This window comes from Protomyctophum parallelum (assembly GCF_964188405.1).
Source record: "Protomyctophum parallelum genome assembly, chromosome: 4".
NCBI lineage: Eukaryota > Metazoa > Chordata > Actinopteri > Myctophiformes > Myctophidae > Protomyctophum > Protomyctophum parallelum.
The window spans coordinates 757,631-781,819 of NC_139700.1; the positions used below are offsets into that span (position 1 = coordinate 757,631).

General features: G+C 42.4%; 2 protein-coding genes across 2 annotated transcripts in view; both read right to left on the minus strand.

The window, feature by feature from the left end:
- On the minus strand, window positions 1-2,867 carry LOC310857744 (uncharacterized protein). The gene is made up of 2 exons (XM_083763602.1): window positions 2,501-2,867; window positions 1-198 (listed from the first exon to the last, which is right to left on the minus strand). Exons 1-2 carry the CDS (start codon window positions 2,817-2,819, stop codon window positions 62-64), a joined length of 456 nt encoding a protein of 151 aa, XP_083619728.1. The 5' UTR covers window positions 2,820-2,867; the 3' UTR covers window positions 1-61.
- The window catches only part of LOC310858020 (uncharacterized protein), a gene marked incomplete at its 3' end in the record, with an annotated part of 26,520 nt that continues 5,168 nt past the window's right edge, over window positions 2,838-24,189 (minus strand). Inside the window, exons 6-14 of the mRNA XM_083764067.1 lie at window positions 22,807-22,879; window positions 20,557-20,581; window positions 13,884-14,202; window positions 13,017-13,160; window positions 10,496-10,561; window positions 7,281-7,450; window positions 5,609-5,826; window positions 2,915-3,402; window positions 2,838-2,847 (exon numbers count right to left, since the gene is read on the minus strand). Coding sequence (XP_083620193.1) covers window positions 2,838-2,847; window positions 2,915-3,402; window positions 5,609-5,826; window positions 7,281-7,450; window positions 10,496-10,561; window positions 13,017-13,160; window positions 13,884-14,202; window positions 20,557-20,581; window positions 22,807-22,879 — 1,513 coding nt within the window. The remainder of the gene's footprint in view (window positions 2,848-2,914; window positions 3,403-5,608; window positions 5,827-7,280; window positions 7,451-10,495; window positions 10,562-13,016; window positions 13,161-13,883; window positions 14,203-20,556; window positions 20,582-22,806; window positions 22,880-24,189) is intronic.

Genomic DNA, 24,189 nt, shown 5'->3' on the forward strand with positions numbered 1-24,189 from the left:
AAATATAGCATATATCATCCTAGAAAATGCACAAGATCTCTGTCCGTCGGTCCGTCCCTCCTCACCTGTGGTGTCCTCCTGGCGGGGGCCCGGGGACGCTCAGGGTGTTGGGGGTGGGCTCCTGGGGGATCCGGACGTGTTCCTCTGAGCCGTTCCTGTGGTTGGAGTCCACGTCCTCTACGTTGACGGCCGGGCTCTCTGGAACGACCAGAGTTCAGACAAGACATGTTTACGGTTCAGATGTCCAGTACAGTGTTGATTTGGACACCGCATTTTGATTTTAGTTTTAGTCATATAATTGTCTCTTCAATAGTTTTCATTTTGTTTTAGTCACTTTTTAGTCACCTGTAACGTTTTTAGTGTTTAGTCGAGTAAATATCAGGAGATTTTAGTTGACTAAATCTACAGTGAAATTGTCAATATATTTTGTCTCCGTTTTAGTCATCTCATAGCTTAGTCTTCATTTAGTGTCCATTTAGTTTTCGTCAGTGAAAAAAGGTAATTGACGAACATTTTTTTGTCATAGTATATTAGTCGACAAAATCTCAGTAACTCTGAGAGTGTACACATGGAACCATAACCATTTGGTACCAGTAGATCAAAGGGTGTGCAGGTGTGACCCTAGAAATATGTAAATATTTTTGGCATCTGCCACTTGATTGATGGGGTGACTTGATTGATTGACATCAAAAAGGGCCTGTCAGCTCAAACCCACAATACAATATTTTGAGTGTTGCGCACAAACCGCAGTAGCATTACAAAAAAGATCTACAAATGTAATTTTCCCCGTCTATTCCCCGTTCCAGTTTGTCTAATATATCAATGACAGCGCCCGCTATTCCAAAGCCCCCTCTGGTAATTCTTTAAGCTATTTTCAGCAACGAGATACGTTTTTTTGGTGGGTAGTTCTTGTTGAGCTGGTCATTTCAAAAGTAGCTCTCAAGTCAAAAAAGTGTAACGCGGAAACCTGTGGCCTGTAGAGTTATGTTACCATAGGTGTGCGTCGCTGTTCGATGACCCTGCGTGACCCTACGGTGGTCCTAATGGGCAAAATAGGTGTCGTCGGCAAAAACAACATACTTCAGAATGCTTGAAACTTTGCATATGTCATTAATATACAATATAAATAGTTTAGGACCTAAAATAGTGCCCTGCGGTACCCCACAGGTGATGGGTGAGCTGCTTGACTTATATTCGCCCATCTGAACATACTGTTGTCTGTTTGTCATGTAGCTTTTAATCCAATTAAACCCTACCCCTCTAATCCCATATCGTTCCAGTTTATGTAATAATATTTCATGAGTTATTGTGTCGAATGCCTTTTTTAAGTCTATAAAAATACCTAGTGCATATTTATTATTGTCAATTGATGAAGTCAATTCTTCGGTTAATATATATTATTATATATATATGTACCTTTGATGTTATTTTTATTTTTGTCAAATAGTTTATTAAAATATTCTTTCTTCTTCTCTCCTAATAATATCCACTAATTTATTTTTTATATATTTTATATTTAGTTTCATTGTCAATGGTTCTATGTTTCATAAAGTCTCTATATAGTTTATTCTTTTTTTTTTACAGGCATTGGCCAGTCCCCTTGTCATCCATGGCTTGTCAGCAGTATTATTATTATTTTTAGTAGAGTAATGGACAGTTTTTATCATATAATAATAGGAATATTTCTAGGAACTTATCATATGCTATATCAACCTCTTCCGCCTCCAAATTTTTTTTTCCAGTCTTGAGATGTTAAGTCTCTCTTGAATGCATTAACCCATTCTGAACGGGCACCCATTTTGGTGTTGGCATCATGTCGTGCTTTAGCTATTTAAAAATAGCAGATCTACAAGCTCATATCGCGCCACCGAGTGGCGCGATACGAGCTTGTAGGTCTGCTATTTTTGAAAAATCGAAGAACGACTGACATTTTTTAGAATCTGATCTCAGGTCAGAATGGGTTAATCAGACCAGTGTGTGTCCGGCGGAAACCTCGTATGAATCTGATCTCAGATCAGAATGGGTTAAGAGCTTCCTCTGTCCTCACTCTCCTGTATGACGTTGTTGTATGATCGTTTTTAACAATACAATCATAGATCGCAAAGACCGGCAGATGGTCACTGATGTCATTTATAAGTATGCCGCTCACTATATTATTCTCCATATTGTTAGTAAATATATTGTCAATTAGGGTTGCCGATACTTTTGAAAAATCGTGAAAATGTGGCGCACATATATATTCTTTCAGAGTGAACGTTTTAACTGAAATATTAGCTCCTGGGGGGGGGGGGGGGGGTCCATGGAACAACATATTTTCAGATGGGGGTCGGTGGCCAATTATACATATAATACCAGAGTCCTTGAAATGAAACGCGTTGAGAACCACTGACATAGAAACATAGGGACTTTTGTAGAATCTGTTCTCAGGTGTAAAAGGGGTTAAAGTACAAGCGCAAGCTGCTCTTAATCCAACTAATTGGATGTTGCGCAACTAGTTCACCTGCAGGCGGGGATGAGATGTCTGGGTCATCCTCGATGTAGAAGGCGGGGTTGAGGTGGCCAGACTGCAGGGCGGCGGGGGGGCTGGTGATGGGCGGCAGGCGGGGGTAGGAGGGCACGTTGGGAAGCTCCAGCATGCTGCCGCCCAGAGAGGGCGGCGAAGGGGAGCGCGAGCGCCGCCGGTGGTGAGGGTGGGGGGGAGGCAGGGGGGAGTGTCGCACTAGCCGGTTGAGTTCTACATCCTGCTGGCTGCCGCTGTGGTTGAGTTTTTGTTTTTGTTGCTGTTGCTGTTGTTGTTGTTGTTTTTGTTTCTTAGGCATCTTGGGGCTTGAGGCTGTTCAGGCGGGTCTGGATGTTGAGGTAGACCCGGTTCGTTTGGCTGGGAATCTGCGAGAGCTTCTGGGGGATGGCAGACAGGCTCTGGGGGATGGCGGTGAGATGGCTCAGGGGCAGATCGGAAAACAGAGAGGGCACCGAGATGCCCAGGAACTGCCTTCGTACGGCAGGGGAGGCCGACGCGAAAAGGCCAGAGTCGCTGGGAGCCGCTCCTTCGGAAGGAGGGGTGGATGAGGGGGAAGGGGATGGGCCACTGGGAGCAGCTCCGGCGGAAGGAGGGGTGGAGGAAGGGGAAGGGGATGGGGGCGGGCCACTGGGAGCAGCTGGAGGGGAGCTGGAGGAGAAAAGGCCAGTGAGCGTCGAGGCGATGCTAAGCGGGACCTGGGTGAGTCTGATGTTGGAGAGCTCCGTGCGGAGCTCGGGCGGCAGGGAGGGAAAGCGCTTGGTGACGTCAGAGAGCTGGATGGGCATGGAAGGAGGAGTTCCGTTTCCGATTCCGTTCTCCTTGAAGAAGGCGCTTATGTTGCCGAGGCAATCGGAGGCGTGCGGGATGCGCATCAGGTAGCTCTTAAGCACATCGCAGCTGGAGGTGGGGGCTATACGGGGAAGACAGGCCAACAGAATGAGGCTGCTGAAGGATGGCTGGGAACAGAAAGTCAGTCAGGCAGTCGGACGGACGGACGGTCGGACGGACGGACGGACAGACATACAGACAGACAGACAACAGTACAACTTTTTTACTTGTAATACCCCTGACTACCAGGAGTAATGCTAAGTTAATTGAATTGTACATCAGTATGAAACTATAGGTCGAACCAAACTGTATATGATCTACCAACAGTCAAAGGTTTCTTCTCTTTGGAATGAGCTGCCTCGATCTGTATGTCTAGAGAATACAAATTAAATTTACTTACTATACTATACTATACTATATAAGTATTATGTGTTAGGGATTTAGTTGTTTTTAAATGATTGTGTTACATTGTATTTTGTAAATTCATGTGATGTGCCGCGTGGTAAAATGTATTGGTGTTATGTAATTTATTGGACTGTCTATTGTTTGTTATGCTGCAGGAGGACCACATTGGAAACACACGTTTCATTCCACTTTGATGTGTTATCCTGGGTTTATGTTGCATTGTGATTTGGCTCACATCTTTTACAGACAGACAGACAGACAGACAGACAGACATCTTTTGACATCTTCAGTCCAGCCAAAATGAACACATGGAGGTAGGCTACTGTAGTAACATCAGTCAGTTTACGTACAGACAGTTATGTGGTCAGTCAGAGCAACAGAGACATGGAAAACATACTAACGGGACAAATAAATGAATTTGTTTTTGTCGATAGAGAACAGAGGGAGAAAGAAGTGAAAGGGAGAAAACTAACTAATGGTCAGTACTGTACATACCACAAGCACAACTGACTTCCCCTGGACGCTCGTCTTCCTACAAAGAACAATAAACAAACAAAAATGGTGAACTACAAGCTCACGACACTTGTAGATATGCTATTTTCAGTGCACAATACCAGCACACAACTTGGTACAACCACAAATGTTGTTGCTGTTGGGCAGAAACCTCAGTATCTACATATTTCATACTATTTATATATATTTTTAAATGAAATTGACCTGTAGCTGAATTGACCTGTAGTCGCGCGCGCGCGCACGCACGCACTGGTTGAGAACCACAGGTGTAAACCGTCAGGCATGCAGAGCCTTTCTGAGTTTGCATGTTCTCCCCGTGTCCCCTAGGGTAGGTACTAGAGATGTCCCTATACTATCGGTGAATATGCCAGTCTAACCACCGACTGGCACAGGGGTAAGGGGGTTGACACTATGGCAGGTAAATAAAATGTTGGGGCATGTGGAGTTTGCCTTCGAGTTGCCCAAACTGCAAGTGCACATTTGAATGAGGAGACGGCTATTAAAGGGACACTTCACCCTTTTTGCAAAAAAATATATGGTAATGCCATTTAGGAGCTTTAGAACACTTTCCTGGGGGTCTTTATGTGTGTAATATGTGGTTTTAGATATTTTAGATTGTAGCAGTGAGCCCAGTGTCTCTGATGTCATGGACACTGGGATCACTTCCTTCCTGGACTACACGTGGTCTCAGTAAGACAGACCTGCCCTATCCACAAGGAGGAGCAGTGCACCAAAGTATTATGGGAATTGTAGTCCAGGAAGGAAGTGAGCCCAGTGTCCATGACATCAGAGACACTGGGCTCACTGCTACAATCTAAAATATCTAAAACCACATATTACACACATAAAGACCCCCAGGAAAGTGTTCTAAGGCTTCTAAATGTCATTAACATATATTTTTTTGCAAAAAGGGTGAAGTGTCCCTTTAACAACACGAGATAAAGTAAGTAATTTTTTTATTTTGTTATAAATATTATTCTCTGGTATCAGTATCGGTATCGGGCGGCTAACACAGAAATTGTGGTATCGGGATCCGATCGGGAACAAAAAAAATGTACCGGGACATCCCTAGTAGGTACCCTTCGAAAAAAACATGCATTAATCCTGGTCTCCCCCTGGCCAGCCGGGGTGCCTGATGGAGGGTAAAGGAACTGACCGGAATAACGTGTTCCTTCCAATATGATATTTTTTATGTTCTTTGCCATTGTTTTACCATTTTAACGGCTTGCTTGTGTTTTATTGCTATATCTTTACGTTCTGCCCTGTAAAGCACTTTGAGCTGCGTTCATGTATGAAAGGTGCTATGTAAATAAAGTTTATTATTATTATTATTATTATTACTTTAGCAGTGGCAGCAGAAACAGTGGCAGCTATCAAGGCCTCCTCTGCTTTCTGTGGCTGCTGGCTCACTACTGGCTCTGCAGGCTCAGGGTCAGCCTCTGTCTTTGTCTCCGTCTCGACGGCCTCTGGGTCCTCCTGATCAGTCGGTTCAGAGGGCAGGGCGGGACCAGGGGACGCCTCCTCCTCCTCCTCCTCCTCCTCCTGGGGATCTACGTTTTCTTTAGAGACATCAGAAGGCGAGAAAGAACAGAGGGATGCATGGGAGAGAAGGGGAGAGAGAGAGAGAGAGAGAGAGAGAGAGAGAGATAACTTCACTCACACAATTTAATAATCCGGTCAATGCTGGGTATACCGGGAACCGAAAAACATTGCTCAGCAGCACGTACATTTTTTATAGTGGATTTTCTTTTCTTTTTTCTCAAAATGTCAAGTTTAACCCATTTAAGATCTGAGGCCAATTAAAAAAAAAAAAAATCACACCCGTGTGAACAGAGTGGTGCAACTCCCCTCTCTCCCCCCCCCCCCCCTCCTCTCTCTCTCTCTCTCTCTCTCTCTCTCTCTCTCTCTCTCTCTCATTAGCAGGCAACAGTGCACTGTCAATCTCTCTCTGTTTCTGGCGCCCCCTACTGGTACATACTGGTGCTCATTAACGTTAGCCTGGTTAATAAACCAGACCGAATCAGCCGTTGGCAAAAAAAAATTGCCTACCGGCGGATTTCGGTCTGGAGAGGCTCAATTTTACGCCCATTTCCTACACAGGAGAATGTGTGCGCCCAATAGGGACACGGTATGCAATATGGGCGGGCTTTGGTACAGTGACGTTCAATGCTTGAGACCTTTGACTGACAGTAGCTCTGACCAATTGCGTCAAAGAGAAAATGTTTCCCTGGAAAAGTGGAAATGAAATCCAAGCTGAGCCTCCCCAGACTAATATCCCGCGGATCCGTGCGATATTAGTCTGGTTTATTAACCAGGCTACATTAACGTCACATAGGTGCATGACCAACACGGACATTGCTGGTTGTAGGAGTGCTCAAAAAATCTGAAAAACCTATGTTTCTATGTCAGTGGTGCTCAACCAATTTCACGACAAGGACCCCCAGAATTATCTGTATTTGGCCGCGGATCCCCATCTGAAAATATGTTGTTTCAGGGACCCCCCCCCCCCCCCCCACAAAGATTTGAGTTAAAATGTTCGCTGTGAAAGACTATACATTCAAGATTTGCGACACAATTTCACGTTTTTTCTAAAATAGCAGATCTACAAGATCCGAGCTTGTAGATCTGCTATTCTTCAATAGCTAAAGTATAACATATTGTTTAAAACACCAAAAAGGGTTCCCGTCCTGAATGGGTTCAAAGGTTCCATTGTGGAGGCAGTGCTCTCTACCTCACTGGTTCCCAAACATGGTCACATTTTTACGGGTCCCTTTATATTTTGTTTTTTAATTATTATTTCAAAACCCTTTAAAAAAAAATCATAAAACAGTCGGTCAAAAAAAAGGAAAAAAAGGTTTGTAGTTTCATGAAGAAATCAAAGAAAATGTAAGAAATTCCATAAATTAAGAATTAATGAAGTAAGAGCCTGCTTGTAGATCTGCTATATTTTCACTAGTTTGGGTCCCCGGCCGGGGGCCAACGTAACTAATTTCTTTTTTTGGGGGGGTTGTACCTGGTTCTGGGGTTGGGAAGGTGGCGATGAGGCATTGGGCTTCGCTGTGCTGTCGGTGCGTACAGAAGCGTATTACAGAGCCTATAACTACGGCTTCAGACTGTACAGAAGATACAGCCTCCCCTTGCTCCTCTTCCTCTTCCTCTTCGTCGACACTGCGCTGCACGTCGCTGCAGGACAGAACAGAAGACAAAACACAAGACAGTTGGACAGTGGACCGAAGACAGACGATCGGAAAGTGTGTGTGTGTGTGTGTGTGTGTGTATCCATTAACCCATTCTGACCTGAGATCAGATTCATACGAGGTTTCCACCGGACACACACTGGGTCTGATGAACCCATTCTGACCTGAGATCAGATTCTAAAAAATGTCAGTCGTTCTTCGATTTAAAAAAAAATAGCAGACCTACAAGCTCGTATCGCGCCACTCGGTGGCGCGATATGAGCTTGTAGATCTGCTATCTTTCAATAGCTAAAGCATAACATGATGCCGACACCAAAATGGGTGCCCGTTCAGAATGGTAACTCCTTTTTGTTTGTTATTATTTTTTAGCTGTGGCCGAATTCGTCCAAAATCAACAAGTTTTAGATTTTTGGCATGGTGTTAGGTATGGTCATAAGGTTTTCAAAAAAACATCACAAACGGGTTGGGCTACATTTCTGACAAATAAAGTATTCAATCAATCAATTAATCAATCAATCCGACATCCCCCACCTCCACCCCTCCTTGTCTGAAAATATACCCTTACACGCTATTGAGTTTATACCGGTATGTAACCTACTGTACATCCTATTGTATTACTGATGAACTTAGTACAATGGACCACAAAGTAACAACCTTTGACTGTACTATACCTGTACTGTTAACAAACGTGTTATAATCAATCAAACAAACAATAAATCAATCGATCAATCAATCAAAAACAGCTGCAGTTCAGCTCAGCGGCATTGCTGCTCGAGTGCTTATAATACCATCAAATGTATATATTTTTCAAACATTTTCAAAGCAGTACTATTGTTGGTTTATATGAAGCAATGAATGGTTTAGGGCCAAAATGCATGTCTGATCTTCTGCTCAGGGACAACTCCAGACCTCTCAGGTCTGCTTTATGTCCCTAGAATCAGACCTAAACACAGAGAAACGGTGTTAAACATAATTATGCAGAATGTATTCCTTTGGATGAATTCAATTGCAGCGAGCAGAATGGTAAAACTAAAAGTGAACATGCTCAAATGCAAGTCCAACAACAGACAACTGAACCAGTGATTCTCAATCTTTTCTAGTCCAGGGCCCACTTGAAAATGTGACCAAGTTGGCGAGTTGGGCTGCCGTGTCACAGTAAGTGGTCATTATGAGTGGGTTCCATGAACATGTTTAACCCATTCTGACCTGAGATCAGATTCATACAAGGTTTCCGCCGGACACACACTGGTCTGATGAACCCATTCTGACCTGAGATCAGATTCTAAAAATGTCAGTCGCTCTTCGATTTTTCAAAAATAGCAGACCTACAAGCTCGTATCGCGCCACTCGGTGGCGCGATATGAGCTTGTAGATCTGCTATTTTTAAATAGCTAAAGCATAACATGATGCCGACACCAAAATGGGTGCCCGGTCAGAATGGGTTGATTTGTGTTCCCGTTTGGATCAGTGGAACTATAACATAACAATAAGTTCCCAATTTATCGGCATCACAAACGAAAACTCATTCTTCAAACTTGTACTGAAAGAACAAAATACCTTGAATGAATTTGATGATTTTTATATTAATATATTAGCATTACAATCTTAGAGTTTTCTCCGATTGCCCGTTTGCATTGTCCTCACGGCCTGCACAGGTTAAGAATCACTGAAGTAAACCAGCACACATTTTGATTGGTATGGTATGCTGGAGGATCAGGCGCCATTTTAACCACTCTCCATACCATGCTAATTGCAGAAGGTGTGTAATCTGCAGCCAGCATAATGTTTTCCACCTGTAGCCTAACAGAGAAGCTTCTCCCATGCAGCAAATTGCATTATTCATGTATTAATCAAAGCATGACAATATTTGCTACAAGGTTTTTGCCCAATATAAGAGATCTGCATCGGCTACTCAAACCCAAAATGCAACAAACAACTACTCACTTTCACCAGAAAATAACAACTGCATTAGGTAGGCCTGAGCATCCTTGGCTATGAACACCCGCGAAAGGGGAAATCCGTCCACGTCGAGAAAAGCGACGCGCAAATAAAACTAAAACAGAACGATCATAATTTGTCATATGCCACTTTGACAAAGCGAGGAACGACCCTCGTTTCCCTGCACCTCTACGGAAACAAGTGGGAGGCGTGCTTTCGGTTACCAGGGGAAACCGTTGAGAGGGGATCGCCCGTTACCAAGGGAAGCAATGTGGTTGCTATGGTGGTAAAATGATGCTTACGAGAATGAACGCCACGCAGCAGATCTCATAACGAGACCCTGTGGGACCTGGAGGGGGGGAGTGTGTGTGGGGGGGGGGAGGGGGTGTTGGGTGGTGGGGGGGACGCGTGACAGACCGTCAGATGACCAAAAGAACAAGACAGGTGATCAGAGAGCTGGAAAAAACTGTACCACACTCTCTCTCTCTCTTACAGTATGTACCTGCACACACAAGACGTAAGAATAAAGATCACATTGAACGTTTGATGAAATTATTGCCTTGAATTTCTACACTACACAGCGTATATAGAGTGGGATTATCTAGGCTTGAAATCTGAGCAGCCATCGAGCTGACTAATGGAGCCAGCGATTGGCATTGATCATGGTTCTCAAAATGTTTCAATTTCAAGGACCCCCCATGCATCTGAGAGTACAAAGGGAACCAAATCCCACTGCCTGGACCCCACTTTAACCCATTCTGACCCGAGATCAGATTCATACGAGGTTTCCGCCGGACAAACACTGGGTCTGATGAACCCATTCTGACCTGAGATCAGATTCTAAAAATGTCAGTCGCTCTTCGATTTTTGAAAAATAGCAGACCTACAAGCTCGTATCGCGCCACTCGGTGGCGCGATATGAGCTTGTAGATCTGCTATTTTTAAATAGCTAAAGCATAACATGATGCTGACACCAAAATGGGTGCCCGGTCAGAATGGGTTAAGAGCCATTGATCAACCCTCGCCTCACCCAATACATAAAATACACAATACATAGACAAATATGAAGAGAGAATAAATAGAATGTTCTTACGATCTTCTCGTTCTACTCGGCCTTGAATCTGCTTCACTCAACTCTTCCTGTGGAATCTCCTGCAACCTGCATACACACAAACACACGTCTGTTAGAGATACATGTTCGCACGCACGCACACACCAGGGGGGCAGTCAGCCAGATATTTTGTGAAGCCTCATTTGAAATCGGTAGTTCATATAATGGCCTGTTGTGGCGCTGGACTGGACCCAAAAAGCCCCATAGCTCCATAGAGGCCCATGTATTTTGGCCCAACTTCACCTAGACTGTATTACCTTAATAAACATGGTCATGAATACTTTCTTCTTCCAGTCACTAGTTTAAAGTCTCATTTCTAATGTCATAATATTCTTTTTGGAAAATTATGGTCCCATTAATTAAAATAATGACCATAAAGAAAAAAAAACATTGCGTATGTTCTGAGGGGCGTGGCTACCGTTACAGTCTATGATCGGGATTCCCCTCCCACTCGAGTCAAAATAAAAACCAACGGAGAAGAAGGGGGGAAGTCCCGCCTCGTTGTCTGGGCAGCCAATGGCCAGCTGGTCCAAAACGGAGCCAGCCAATGGCCAGCTGGTACCAAACGGATCTAGAAAGATGGCGACTTACATCAGGAATTACCATATTATTACAGGCTTCATTTTACGTTCATGTTAGACCCGGCGAACGCTTTGTCCATATTTTTTACAGTCTATGGCACACACACACACACACACACACACACACACACACACACACACACACACACACACACACACACACACACACACACACACACACACACACACACACACACACACACACACACACACACACACACACACACACACACACACACACACACACACACACACACACACACACACACACACACACACACACACACACACACACACACACACACACACACACACACACACACACACACACACACACACACACACACACACGTCACACGTCACACCATTGTAGTGTTGATTTTGAAAAGGCAAATTTAGATTTAGTTTTAGTCATAGTCTGAAAATTGGTTTTAATAATATTTTATTCATCTGAAATGTTTTACCTCTAGTTTTATTTCACAACACGCTGCTATTTTCATAGCACAACCAAACATAAAATAACTTGTGTTAGTTCTACTGGATCTCTTCTTCACTAGTCCCTTGCTTAGTTTCTATTTGTTTAACGAAATTGTCACAGTTATAGTCAACATAGCTTAGCTTTTATTTGGTTTTCGTCCGTCTAATAATAGTCTAATAATAATAATAATAATATTAATAATAATAAACTTTATTTGTATAGCACCTTTACTTGTATAGATAGAGAGAGACCTGTTTGCGCTACTGTATGCCACAATTGAATGGGTTTTTGCCCAGACCTATTTTCTTTTCTTCCTGGAAATGAAAACATCTGGGTTTCCGAGGCTACAGTTATAGTCAACATAGCTTAGTTTTTATAAAGAGAGAATGAATAGAAAAGAGCAGCATGCTTTATGTTCTTACTCTGTCTCTTCCTGCTGAATGGTTTTTAATTCATGATTGTGTGGTGTCACTTGTTGAGAAGCCATGTTGATTTTGACAGCAAATTGTGATTTAGTTTTAGTCATAGTCATACCTTTAGTCTAGTTTTATGTCACAACACGCTGCTATTTTCATAGCGCAACGTTTCGAGCACAACCAAACTGTGTTAGTTCTACTGGATCTCTTCTTCACTAGTCCCTCAACAAATGGTCTAGTTTTTATTTGTTTAACAAAATTGTCAGTACACTTAGTCACAGTTATAGTCAACAGAGCTTAGCTTTTATCTGGTTTTCGTCTGTGAAAAATAGTCTACGAAAATGTTTTCGTCACAGTTTTAGACAACAAACTCAACACTGCGCCATATTGTAGCAGAGTATAATGTTGTTGCTGTCAGGAGGGAAACCACCTCACTCCATTTTTGAGGTTTTTGATTGTTTTGCAATAAATCAGTGCTATTGAACACCCTTTAACGTCTGTGTGTCGTTTAAAAAATATTGAACCAAAGGAAAGTAGTAAAAAGTGCTTGGGATAAAACCTCTTAACTCCATTGGACCCTCAAACTGTCTGCTAAAGCAGCCAACTCCACCACCTCTCCCCCTCTCGTGCAAGTAATTGACAATATATAAGGTGACGTCACAACACCAACTTTGATGAGGCGGTGTTGCTTCGTTTTTCAAAATATAAGATTTTCTTAATTTTATGAAAAAAAAATAATATTAAACCCATTCTGACCGGGCACCCATTTTGGTGTCAGCATCATGCTTTAGCTATTTAAAAATAGCAGATCTACAAGCTCATATCGCGCCACCGAGTGGCGCGATACGAGCTTGTAGGTCTGCTATTTTTTTTTTTATCGAAGAACGACTGACATTTTTTAGAATCTGATCTCAGGTCATGGAATGGGTTCATCAGACCAGTGTGTGTCCGGCGGAAACCTCGTATGAATCTGATCTCAGGTCAGAATGGGTTAAGGTGGAGCAGAGATAGATATGAGAGTGTTTTACTCGGCCTCTGTCTCCTCGGGCTCCTCTCTCAGGAGCTCCTGCAGGGTGCCCATTTCGTCCGTCATCTCCTTGATGGCTCTCTCGGCCGCCTCCCTCGCCACCTCCTCCGCTAGGCGAGCCATCTCCACGCGCTCCTCCTGCAAACTACACAGACAAGAGAGGACAATCTTCTGGACGGGAACCCCTTTTGGTGTTAAAAAAAAAAAGAAGCAGATCTACAAGCTCATAGCGTCACATAGAGTTCCGCACTACGAGCTTGTAGATCTGCTATTTCTTTTTGAAAAATCGTGAAAATGTGGTGCAAATCTTTGAATATATATTCTTTCAGAGCGAACATTTTTTTAGCTCAAATCTTTCCTTCTGGGGGGTTCCCTGGAACAACACATTTTCAGATGGCGAGTCAGCAGCCAATTACACATATATTTTTGGGGGTCCTTGATAGGGCCGGCCTGAAAAGTTTGGGAACCTGTCGCTATAGAGCAGGGGTGTCCAAAGTGCGGCCTGCGGGCCAAATGAGGCCCTGGGACAAGTTTTATACGGCCCTCAGCTTCATACCTGAATATATAATTTGTCAGGATTCCTTGTTCCTTGTATTTGCTTTTTTTTCCTTTACCTTGCTCATCTGGTTAAATTTGGTAATGTGTCATGTGACTGAAAAAAGGCAAGGAAAGGAGTTACACTTTTTGTTCACAGGACAAAAGACCATTGATATTAAATATTGATGATGATAGTTAATTAGAATAATTTTAATGTGATGCATATGTATAGTCCGAAGGTACATTATGTCAGGAGATGTACAGTAGTTGGCCCTTGGTTGTTCTAATATGTTCTAATGGACACCCCTGCTATAGAAAGTCACTCTTATACCGTTCTTCCATGGTTGCCATGGCGACCCCCTCGGCCTCCTTCTTGATGCTGTCGATGAACGGCGTCCATCGGCCCGTGTCAGTTCCAGCGTCCACCGAGGCTTTGGCGCTTTCTTTAGCGTCCTCCTCTGGGGCTTCTTCCACCACCAGCTCCAGCTCCGCCTCCGACACCTGCGCAGACCGCACGGAGCAGACGGATTGGAGCGGTGGCGTGGCGGCGGCGCTCACGGATTGGAGCTGCTGTGTGCTGTGTGGTGCTTCTTGCTTGAGCGGTTCTTCCGGGTCCGAATCTACGTCTTCCAGTACCATGTCTGCTGAAGCTGAAAAAACAGACAATTAGCCGATTTAGACCTACTAGTAGATTAGTAGATTCTAAAAAGATTAAAAAAAAAAAAAAAAAATGGATTTGTTGACACCGTGTGAAAATAACCATGTTATCCGATGTTAAAGGTATATTCAGTGATTTCACTCAAAAAACCTTAGGTTTCGTTTTTGGCTGTGGGACCCAGCCTTTCGTCCAATCAGGATAGAGAGTCAAAAACGAAACCTAAGGTTTTTTGACCCCCAGGGGTTAACTGGGGACAGGGAGGAACTCCTTATATGGCCAGCACACTCTATAGTAGGGAGGATTATCACAACAAAACAAAAAAATAAGTGATATTTGAATTAAGTGAAATCACTAAATATACCGTTAAATGTCGGGTAACATGGTAAAATATAAATGTCAAATTGGGTTATGTATGAAAACGCTAGGCAATCTACAAGACATGTTATGGGTCTGTAGATCAGCAATTCTTTCTTAGTTTTGACACATTTCGAAAGCGGGAGAGACGACACTTTTGCCTCATCCTGATATCCAATATCCCATACGCTATCTAGCCCATTCTGACCGGGCACCCATTTTGGTGTCGGCATCATGTTATGCTTTAGCTATTGAAAAATAGCAGATCTACAAGCTCGTATCGCGCCACCGAGTGGCGCGATACGAGCTTGTAGGTCTGCTATTTTTGGAAAAATCGAAGAACGACTGACATTTTTAGAATCTGATCTCAGGTCAGAATGGGTTAATCAGACCAGTGTGTGTCCAGTGGAAAACTCGTATGAATCTGATCTCAGGTCAGAATGGGCTAGTCATATGTCACATGCATTGTCGTATATATTCCCCAGCCCTATACTGTATGTATACAGTGAGGGTGAGGTGGCTCTATTGAACTTTGCTTGGTCGTGTAACCATTGCTTCCCAAACTTTTTATACTGAAAATATTTGGCTCTCCATGTACCACCATAATAAATAACATGTTATTCATTTCAGTGGAAGTTGCTCAGTGGCGTTTTGAAGCACCCGGAAGAACCCTCTAACTACATTAGTTAGGATAACTACATAAGAGGATAATACAAGCTTTCCGTACAGCCTATATACAGCTGCAATGTTGGTGAATTTGACATTGTTTAATACAATTTTCTGTTTGGATGAATGGGCTGTCAATGGGAAGTTGCTGGCAAGACGGCCGCAGTCTGAATATCGTCAATAAAGTTGCTGCTCTGACAATCACTAATCAACACAACTGATGATATTTCTAATGTGATTTTTTACCGTTCTCAAATCTTCTATTTAACGGCTAGGTGTGCTGTCAGTCATGCCCATGTCTGGATAGCCTACTGTATTTCAACCAATTGCTTGGTCAGACGAACTACCTGTACTAACTATTTTTCATTCCACTTTCATCTTTAAAAAGTACCACCAGAGGGGGGTTAAAGGGACACTTCACCCTTTTTGCAAAAAAATATATGTTAACTAGATAAAGTGCCAATCGGCACAGGTCTCCACCAGGATTCTTCCTCAGCCTAGTGGGAATATGCATGCACAGTTTCATTGCAATCGGACGCTGCGTTGAGGAGTTGTGGCCATTTGCTACTCCTGAAAACTGTAGGAGCCAATCGTGGCCAATCAGAAATCAAACAAACCTGTCTTGATCACATGACTATGGAGATCATGTGTAGCGATTTGCGTGAAATTTGGATAAAATCTGAAGGAGTAATAATAGAAAATGTGTTTTACATATGTGGGCCTCCTGGTGGCGCTATAAAGAGCAGATGTGAAAAATTCCAGACAAAGGTTTTTCCTTGGCCTCTAGGGAGTTGGCATACAAAGTTATCCACAGATCCGTGCAGTTGGAGGTAAAAACACTTTTTGGCCAGTTATAGCGCCACCTTGAGGCTGAGTTGAAATTGTTCATGTGGCATTTTGTCCTCAGCCTAGTGGGAATGTGGGTGCACAATTTCACGGAAATCACGCGATGTGTTCATGATTTGCAGCATTTTGTTTGAAACTGAGCACTCCTGTGAACTTTGGAAGCCAATCTTAAAGGTATATTCAGTGATTTCACTCAAAAAACCTTAGGTTTCGTTTTTGGCTGTGGGACCCAGCCTTTCGACCAATCAGGATAGAGAGTCAAAAACGAAACCTAAGGTTTTTTGACCCCCAGGGATTAACTGGGGACAGGGAGGAACTCCTTATGTGGTCAGCACACTCTATAGTAGGGAGGATTATCACAACAAAACAAAAAAATAAGTGATATTTGAATTAAGTGAAATCACTGAATATACCTTTAACCAATCAGAATGGAGTCTGAGAAATCTGAAAGACCCGTTTCGTTGAATGGCTCTAGAGACTGTGTACCAATTTGCGCGATGTTTGGACAAAATCTGTAGGTGTACTGTGCAAAAACTTGTTTTGCACAAAGCGGCCTCCTGGTGGCGCTATAACAGGCCGTTCTGGAAAGTTTGGGGCAGAGGTTCATCGTTGGCATCCAGGGAGTGTGTGTGCAAAATTTGGCATCGACCGGGTTAACGGTGGCCGAGATTAGCTGCTCACGGACACACGGACGGACGGACACACACACACACGGACGGACGGACGGAGTGCAAAACATACTCTCCCCCCATGCCTTCGGCCTGGTGGAGACAAAAAGTACCACCAGAGGGGGGTTAAACCTCTGATGTAAACCCTAGCAAATATCCCACCATTGTGGATGCTGTACAGGGAAAGCACAGCCTGGCTCCAGCCCTGACTCGCTACCATTAAAAAATATATATATATCCTGGCGATGAAACAAAATGAAATGTTTGAGTGTGAGGCTATAGGGAAAGCAGAATCCTGGCACAGCTATATATGCATGAGACATTTTCATTGTTAAAGGACCACTTCACCCATTTTCTATACCTATCTTCATACATTCACTTCGTACTTCACTTCAAACATTTGAACATTGTGTAAAAGTTAATTTTCTTCTGTAATATAATTAAAAAAGTTAAACTTTCATATATTCTCAATTAGTATACAAGTAGGCTATTTAAAGGGATATTTCACTTTTGGTCATTTTATCAGCTAGTCAGGCTTATGTGAACACCCCAGACAGTTTTTACGTTGCTTGATTCAGTATTTAGATATTTGATATTAATTTTATCTGCCCATTGTAACTTCAAACTCCACTTTAACCATGACAGATTCATCACACCTGACCTTTTTTTTTTCTGGTGACTGCGATATTGTCCTTCTGATACACGAGGGGGCCGTGGTTTTTCATTTTTTTTTAAATATATCTTTTTATTCTTTCCTTCCTCCGTCGCGCAGCAGAGTCTGCCACATTTTCCGAAACAAATAAATGAAAACAGTAAATGAAAAATCACATACTCGGAGGGCAGTATCAATCACCAGAAAAGAAGACGGGTGTCAAAAAATAGCACCATGCACCAGAAATATCAGCTTTACAAGCCCACAGCATGCCGCTGCTTCACAAAGCCTGTAGGCCACAGTTCACAGTTCAAGGCAAAGGTTAATTGTCTTATCTGATAATTGAATTGACGTAACGGCGACTAGATAGTCTAGACCTCTAGAGGGGACACTTTCAGACGGATGTTCTGTTGACTGTTGGTGGTGGAAGCACTAGTCCACCAGCCAATGTAATTATTTTGTATTATTTATGGTGAGTATAATGTACAACTGTATGCTCTGTTTTCTATGTTACTTGTTTTTCATGTTGGGGACAAAGGATGAAAATTGCGCATCTCATGCAAAATCCTATCTATTTTTGTATGTATTGTTCCGTCCAAGAAAACAAATACGTTTAAATGAAACTTGTTTAGATGTCGCAATAAAACAGTGTTATCTAAAACTATATGATATGATACAACAAATCATCAACAACCTCACACATGAATTGCATATGGTATTGGGGAATGTTTGTCTAGATTCTGATGGGAATATAAGGGTGTTAAAATCACGACACATTTGTTTTAGGATATTTCATTTTGCAAAACACGACATGTTTGTGAATATATGTTTTATTTTGCAAAACACGCTTTATTTGTTTGCAAAGATTTGGCAGTAATATATAGCATGTTTTTAAATACAATCATCAAAAATAAATATCTGGTTTATGCTTGACTGATTTCAAAGAATGAACATTAAAAACAAACATAGCTGCCCTGGTTTATTCCATTACACTTCACAATTGTATGGCCTTAATCTTTTGTTTTTGTCCATCTTATGAAAATACATTTATTCTCATGACAAGAATGTATTCCATTATATCATCCAAGCAATCCCTTCTCTATGAAACGTATTATTTTATATAGTTTAAGAATAAGTGTTATTTACATTTCCGTATTAAATGCATGATCAACACATATAGGCTACAAGTAGAACTCATCAAACCAAGTAAGATAACTCAACCTGAACGTTAAACAAATCTTACATCTCAACATCTATGAACAATTATTCATACAGTACAGTACGGTGAGGTATTCACGGATTGTTACAGTAATTCACAGTGTATGCAGTGGCGTTTTCATGTCAAGGACCTCGACATTAATGTGTATTTGGCTGCGGGACCCCCTATTTGAAAATAATTTGTGCCAGGGACCCCACATAATAGAAGATTTGTGTTGTTCAAAAATGTCCAAAATAATTCCGAACGTCTCACAAATGTTCATGTGCATGTGTGTGTGTGTGTGTGTGTGTGTTCTCTTATATTGTTTAGACTTCATGCTTATTGTTGTTGTACTTTTACGTTATTGTTTGTATAGCTATTGTATATGGCGTGACAACAATGGAAAGAAGGCCTAAGGCTTGATTGTGTTTTTACTTGACTGTATGTTGGCAAGTGCTAAGGCTAACGTGCTATTTTATGTGATTGCAGCTAAATCTATAAAATCAATCAATATGTACATGACTGTACATATGCATACAGTATGTGTGTGTGTGTGCGTGTGTGTGCAGAGCGTGGCCCAGCCGTCTCCTCCTGCTGTTCAAGGGGCTCTCAGCGCCGTCCCCCCTGAAACAGAAGGAGAAGAGGACTGAGTTATCGCCTCGCGTGGACTCACGTCGCACCACCTAAATGTTTGACCAAAGTTTGAGCCAACTTATTTTTTTATTATAAATCAAGCATTAAGAAGGCTCCATTCATCTGACTCAAACGGCCTCTTCAGAAACTAGGAGGAAAACAAAGATTCAAAAAATAAAAAGCATAGTGGTTGAATGTCTTGTACGCTCCATCACAAATTGCAGTGGTGAACAGAGTACTCAACTCCAGCACTCAAAGTATAGATACTCAAGCTTGGTCCCCGTCCCCGGGGCACAATGAGAAACGGTTTACACATACTGTAAAGTGTAAAGTAACGCTTCACCCATTTTTCAGCCTTAATGTATCTTCATATAATTGGTCCTCTTCAGCTCACTAATAAGACGGCAGTGTTGGCACCATTTGTCTACTCAGAAGAGAGCTGTGGACAGTTCTGAAACATGCCTACCAATGACATCATCGATGGGGATTCCAAGCTAATGGAAACCACAGCCTTTCTCTTCCCGTAAATATGGCAAAAAAAAATAAGTTTGAAATCTAGTTTGGAATTTCCAATGATGACGTATTCAGTGGTAAATCTCCACAGCCCTCCTCTGAGTCACAGAGTGGGTAGACAGAAATGGTGCCTTATTATAATGACCATTAGTGAGGAGTGAGGACCAATTATATGAAGATACAGTTAAGCCAATAAAACTGGGAAAGCATGTGTGTGTCATTTTAGATTTTAGGCGCCTTGGCTATTCAAAAATAGCAGATGTACAAGCTCACGTACTGTATGTGAGAACTACTGTGAATGTGTGAGAACGATTCATTTAGAGGCCATTTGTACAATCAGCATCAGGTCTCAATGGGATTTTTCGTAAAGCTTGAGACATATTGACAAATATTCTCTAAATTTCAGATGGGGGTCCGCGACCATGTACAGTATTGAAGTGGGTCCTTGACATTTTTTTTTTCACAGATTTTTATGATATAAACTTGAACTGTGAATTGTGACATTACACACCCTTGTGAGTCTATTTACACAGTTAGATTTAACTTGTTTTGTACTATTGGTGCAGTGGTGGCTATTTTCCTCCTCCAGGCTATCATCTAACTGCTACAGGGCTTCACTATGTCTTAAGTCTGCTATGTCTTAAGTCTCACTGCTAATGCAATGACGTCCGAACTATAGTGACGCAATCTTATAGTGTCCAATTCTAAGTCCTGGATTGTGTTTTTTTTGTGTGTGTAATAAGTAGGACTTCTGCAAGAGGTACACCTCAAGAATGAAGGAATAAATGAAAAAAGTGGACACCACTTTAAACTTACCTTTCTGTAGAACTTCGGCAGCCATCTGAAAGTAGAAACACAGCAGTATTATAAGCACATGTTCTATGAATACAAAAACAAACGGATGCTTTCATAATTGTGTGTATTGTTGCTGCCAGGTAGACCTTTTTATGTTTTTTTTGGTAAATGAATGTGCACAAACCCTGTGCACAAGCTCACAACACGTCACGTTGTGAGCTTGTGCACAGGGTTTTGCGGATTGTCTTTAAAGGAGAATTCCATACTAAAAGGCTTTCTTACCTTTCTTTGTAGTTGTTACGTCCCCACCAAAGAGGTCCAGGTGTTATTTTGTGCAAAAGCTCCTTGGCTATTGGCTATTTCCCCTACCATAAGCCCTACATGAATTGCATTGAATTGAATGGGAATTGAATGGGGCTATGGGGTGTTGTGCTAATTCGCTTATTTCCATCGCTCAAAATTATAATTTATTTGTATATATCCTCTCTTCATAATGTAAATAATATCCCAAGTGGCACACTTACTACTTCACACTACTTCTTTCGATGGAAATAAGCGAACTAGCATAACACCCCATAGCCCCATTCAATTCCCATTCAATGCAATGCAATTCATTGAGGGCTTTTTGCACAAAAAACCACCTGGACCTCTTTGGTGGGGACGTAACAACTACAAAGAAAGGCAAGAAAGATAAGAAATCATTCTAGCATGGAATTCTCCTTTAACACGTTACCTCCCGTTGCACTAGGCGGGATCGTGAGGCCTGCAGTGTCAGGACAGTCAAATGCGCAAAATACCACAGTAGAAGAAGAGCTCCTGGGAAACCCAAGGTATAGACCATAGAGTATATATATCTATAGAGAAGACACCCGAGTTCTCCTTCCATCCACTTGCATTGAGTTGCTCAAAAGCGCATGAGGCGGATTCACTCCTCCTTCCTGGTAGGAACAGAGTGCATTCTGGGACGGATTGCAATGGTGAGTGGCCCCAAACACATGAACGCGCTGCCGTTGAACGCGCACGAGCGTCGTCCGTCGTGAACGTGTACAATGATAGTCAACGGACAGCGCGTTCATGTGTTTGGGGCCAGGCTGCAATACCTTCATTCGGCCACTATGTCCATTTCGCCTCAAGATTTCCTCTGGGTGCCTTCTCTATAAATATATATACTCTAAGGTATAGACCGATTCCGTAGCGGGTCTCATGGTCGCAGCCTACGTATTTCCTGTAGGCGGAGACGACACATCTGCTGCGGTTTCCCCGCACAAGCTTCTACTAACTACAGTGAATGGAAAAGTGACTGATCTTAGTCTGCTTCAAACGTTACTCTTTTACCTGTTTTTTAACTAACACTAACATTACAAAGATGCCCAGAACATCGGGATGAACCTGTGTAGTTTATGGCTGCTCCAACAGTAGTGGCAACATAAAAAAAATAAAAAAATAACAGAATGTCAAAATATCTACCGCAGACCAGAGCCATAGAGTAATGGTTGAGACAAAGCAGTGAAAGATACATAACGTCAGTCTTACCCAATACCCAATCTTTCTGTTTTATGAACACAAGGCTGCTGTACTTTATACCTCATACTAAGCATTAAAGTATGAGGTATAAAGTACAGCAGCCATGTGTTCCTAAAACAGAAAGATTGGGTATTGGGTAGGACTGACGTTATGTATCTTTCAGGACCTTTCACTGCTTTGTCTCAACCATTACTCAATGGCTCTGGTCTCAGCCACCGCGGTATGTAGGCTGTGACCATGACACCCACTACGGAATCGGTCTATATGACATATAAACGTAGACGCCTCTTTCTGGCTCTGGGGCGCTGTGATTGGCCAGTAGTTACTTGAGTGACAGCGAGAGACATGGATGAGTGACATCACTTGGACAGCGACTCAGCGTGCCTTCAGCAAATGCCTTCAGCACTTCTGGAGAACTGTTGCTTTGTGTTCACTCTTTAATGTTTTCTGTTAGTAATCCCCCCTGGCTCTGATGTTGTATTGTTGTATTAATAACTTTGTTGTTTGTGTTTGTTTGTTTGTTTGTCTTTGTTTTTGGATAAAATTAAATTAAATTAAAGAAAGATGAGGTCCCTCGTCTTGGCACAGGCGTGAAGAACGAGGCTCAAATGCAGAATAAATAATGGACCTTGATGTGAAAAGGGTTGAAAACCACTGGCCTAAAGGGTTCAATATTCAAAACAAACGTTGGATTACTGTGTGTGTTGCTCTAAGTTCTAAAAGTAAGCTGCTGCTCTTAAAACTCACAGAGTCGTCCTTGGGTTTGATGACGAGCTGAGGCATCCGGAGTCCCATTCCCGACACGAACCATCCCACCATGCTGCAAAAACACACCGTCAGTCATTTAGCTGGGGAGGGGGCCCCCTGAACCCTTCAAGGACCCCTGGTGTTCCCTAAACCCTTCAAGGACCCCTGGTGTTCCCTAAACCCAACACGATAAAAGATCTGCCTGACGTTCGTTCCCCCGAATGAAATGTATCAATTAAAGCATACATGGGATGATGGGCAACTGGCGGCCTTCACTTAATGTGGCCCTCAGGTTCATATCAGAATACTATTTAATTACTAGTATTAAAATGTTAATTGTCTTTTTTATGCCCAATGTATTTGTATTTAGTTCATCAAGTTAACATAACTATAACTAAATGCATTTGAAATTAAATAAAAAAAATATCAGGATTCTAATTAAAAAAATAGCAAAAAACTATTCAGGATTTCGATTCAGAAAAAATAGCTGTGCAACGCACGCGGAGTGAGTGACAGTAATATGTAATGTGGCCCTCTGGAGTGAGACTGTAATATGTAATGTGGCCCTCTGGAGTGAGACTGTAATATGTAATGTGGCCCTCTGGAGTGAGACAGTAATATGTAATGTGGCCCTCTGGAGTGAGACAGTAATATGTAATGTGGCCCTCTGGAGTGAGACTGTAATATGTAATGTGGCCCTCTGGAGTGAGACAGTAATATGTAATGTGGCCCTCTGGAGTGAGACTGTAATATGTAATGTGGCCCTCTGGAGTGAGACAGTAATATGTAATGTGGCCCTCTGGAGTGAGACAGTAATATGTAATGTGGCCCTCTGGAGTGAGACAGTAATATGTAATGTGGCCCTCTGGAGTGAGACAGTAATATGTAATGTGGCCCTCTGGAGTGAGACTGTAATATGTAATGTGGCCCTCTGGAGTGAGACTGTAATATGTAATGTGGCCCTCTGGAGTGAGTGACAGTAATATGTAATGTGGCCCTCTGGAGTGAGACAGTAATATGTAATGTGGCCCTCTGGAGTGAGACAGTAATATGTAATGTGGCCCTCTGGAGTGAGACAGTAATATGTAATTTGGCCCTCTGGAGTGAGACAGTAATATGTAATGTGGCCCTCTGGAGTGAGACAGTAATATGTAATGTGGCCCTCTGGAGTGAGACTGTAATATGTAATGTGGCCCTCTGGAGTGAGACAGTAATATGTAATGTGGCCCTCTGGAGTGAGATAGTAATATGTAATGTGGCCCTCTGGAGTGAGATAGTAATATGTAATGTGGCCCTCTGGAGTGATACAGTAATATGTAATGTGGCCCTCTGGAGTGAGATAGTAATTTGTAATGTGGCCCTCTGGAGTGACACAGTAATATG

Coding starts and splice junctions, on each gene's coding strand:
- LOC310857744 (XM_083763602.1), bottom strand. CDS start 2,819: ATGCCTAAGAAACAAAAACAACAACAACAACAGCAACAGCAACAAAAA. Junction 199..2,500: donor CATCTCATCCCCGCCTGCAG/GTGAACTAGTTG, acceptor TGGTCGTTCCAG/AGAGCCCGGCCGTCAACGTA.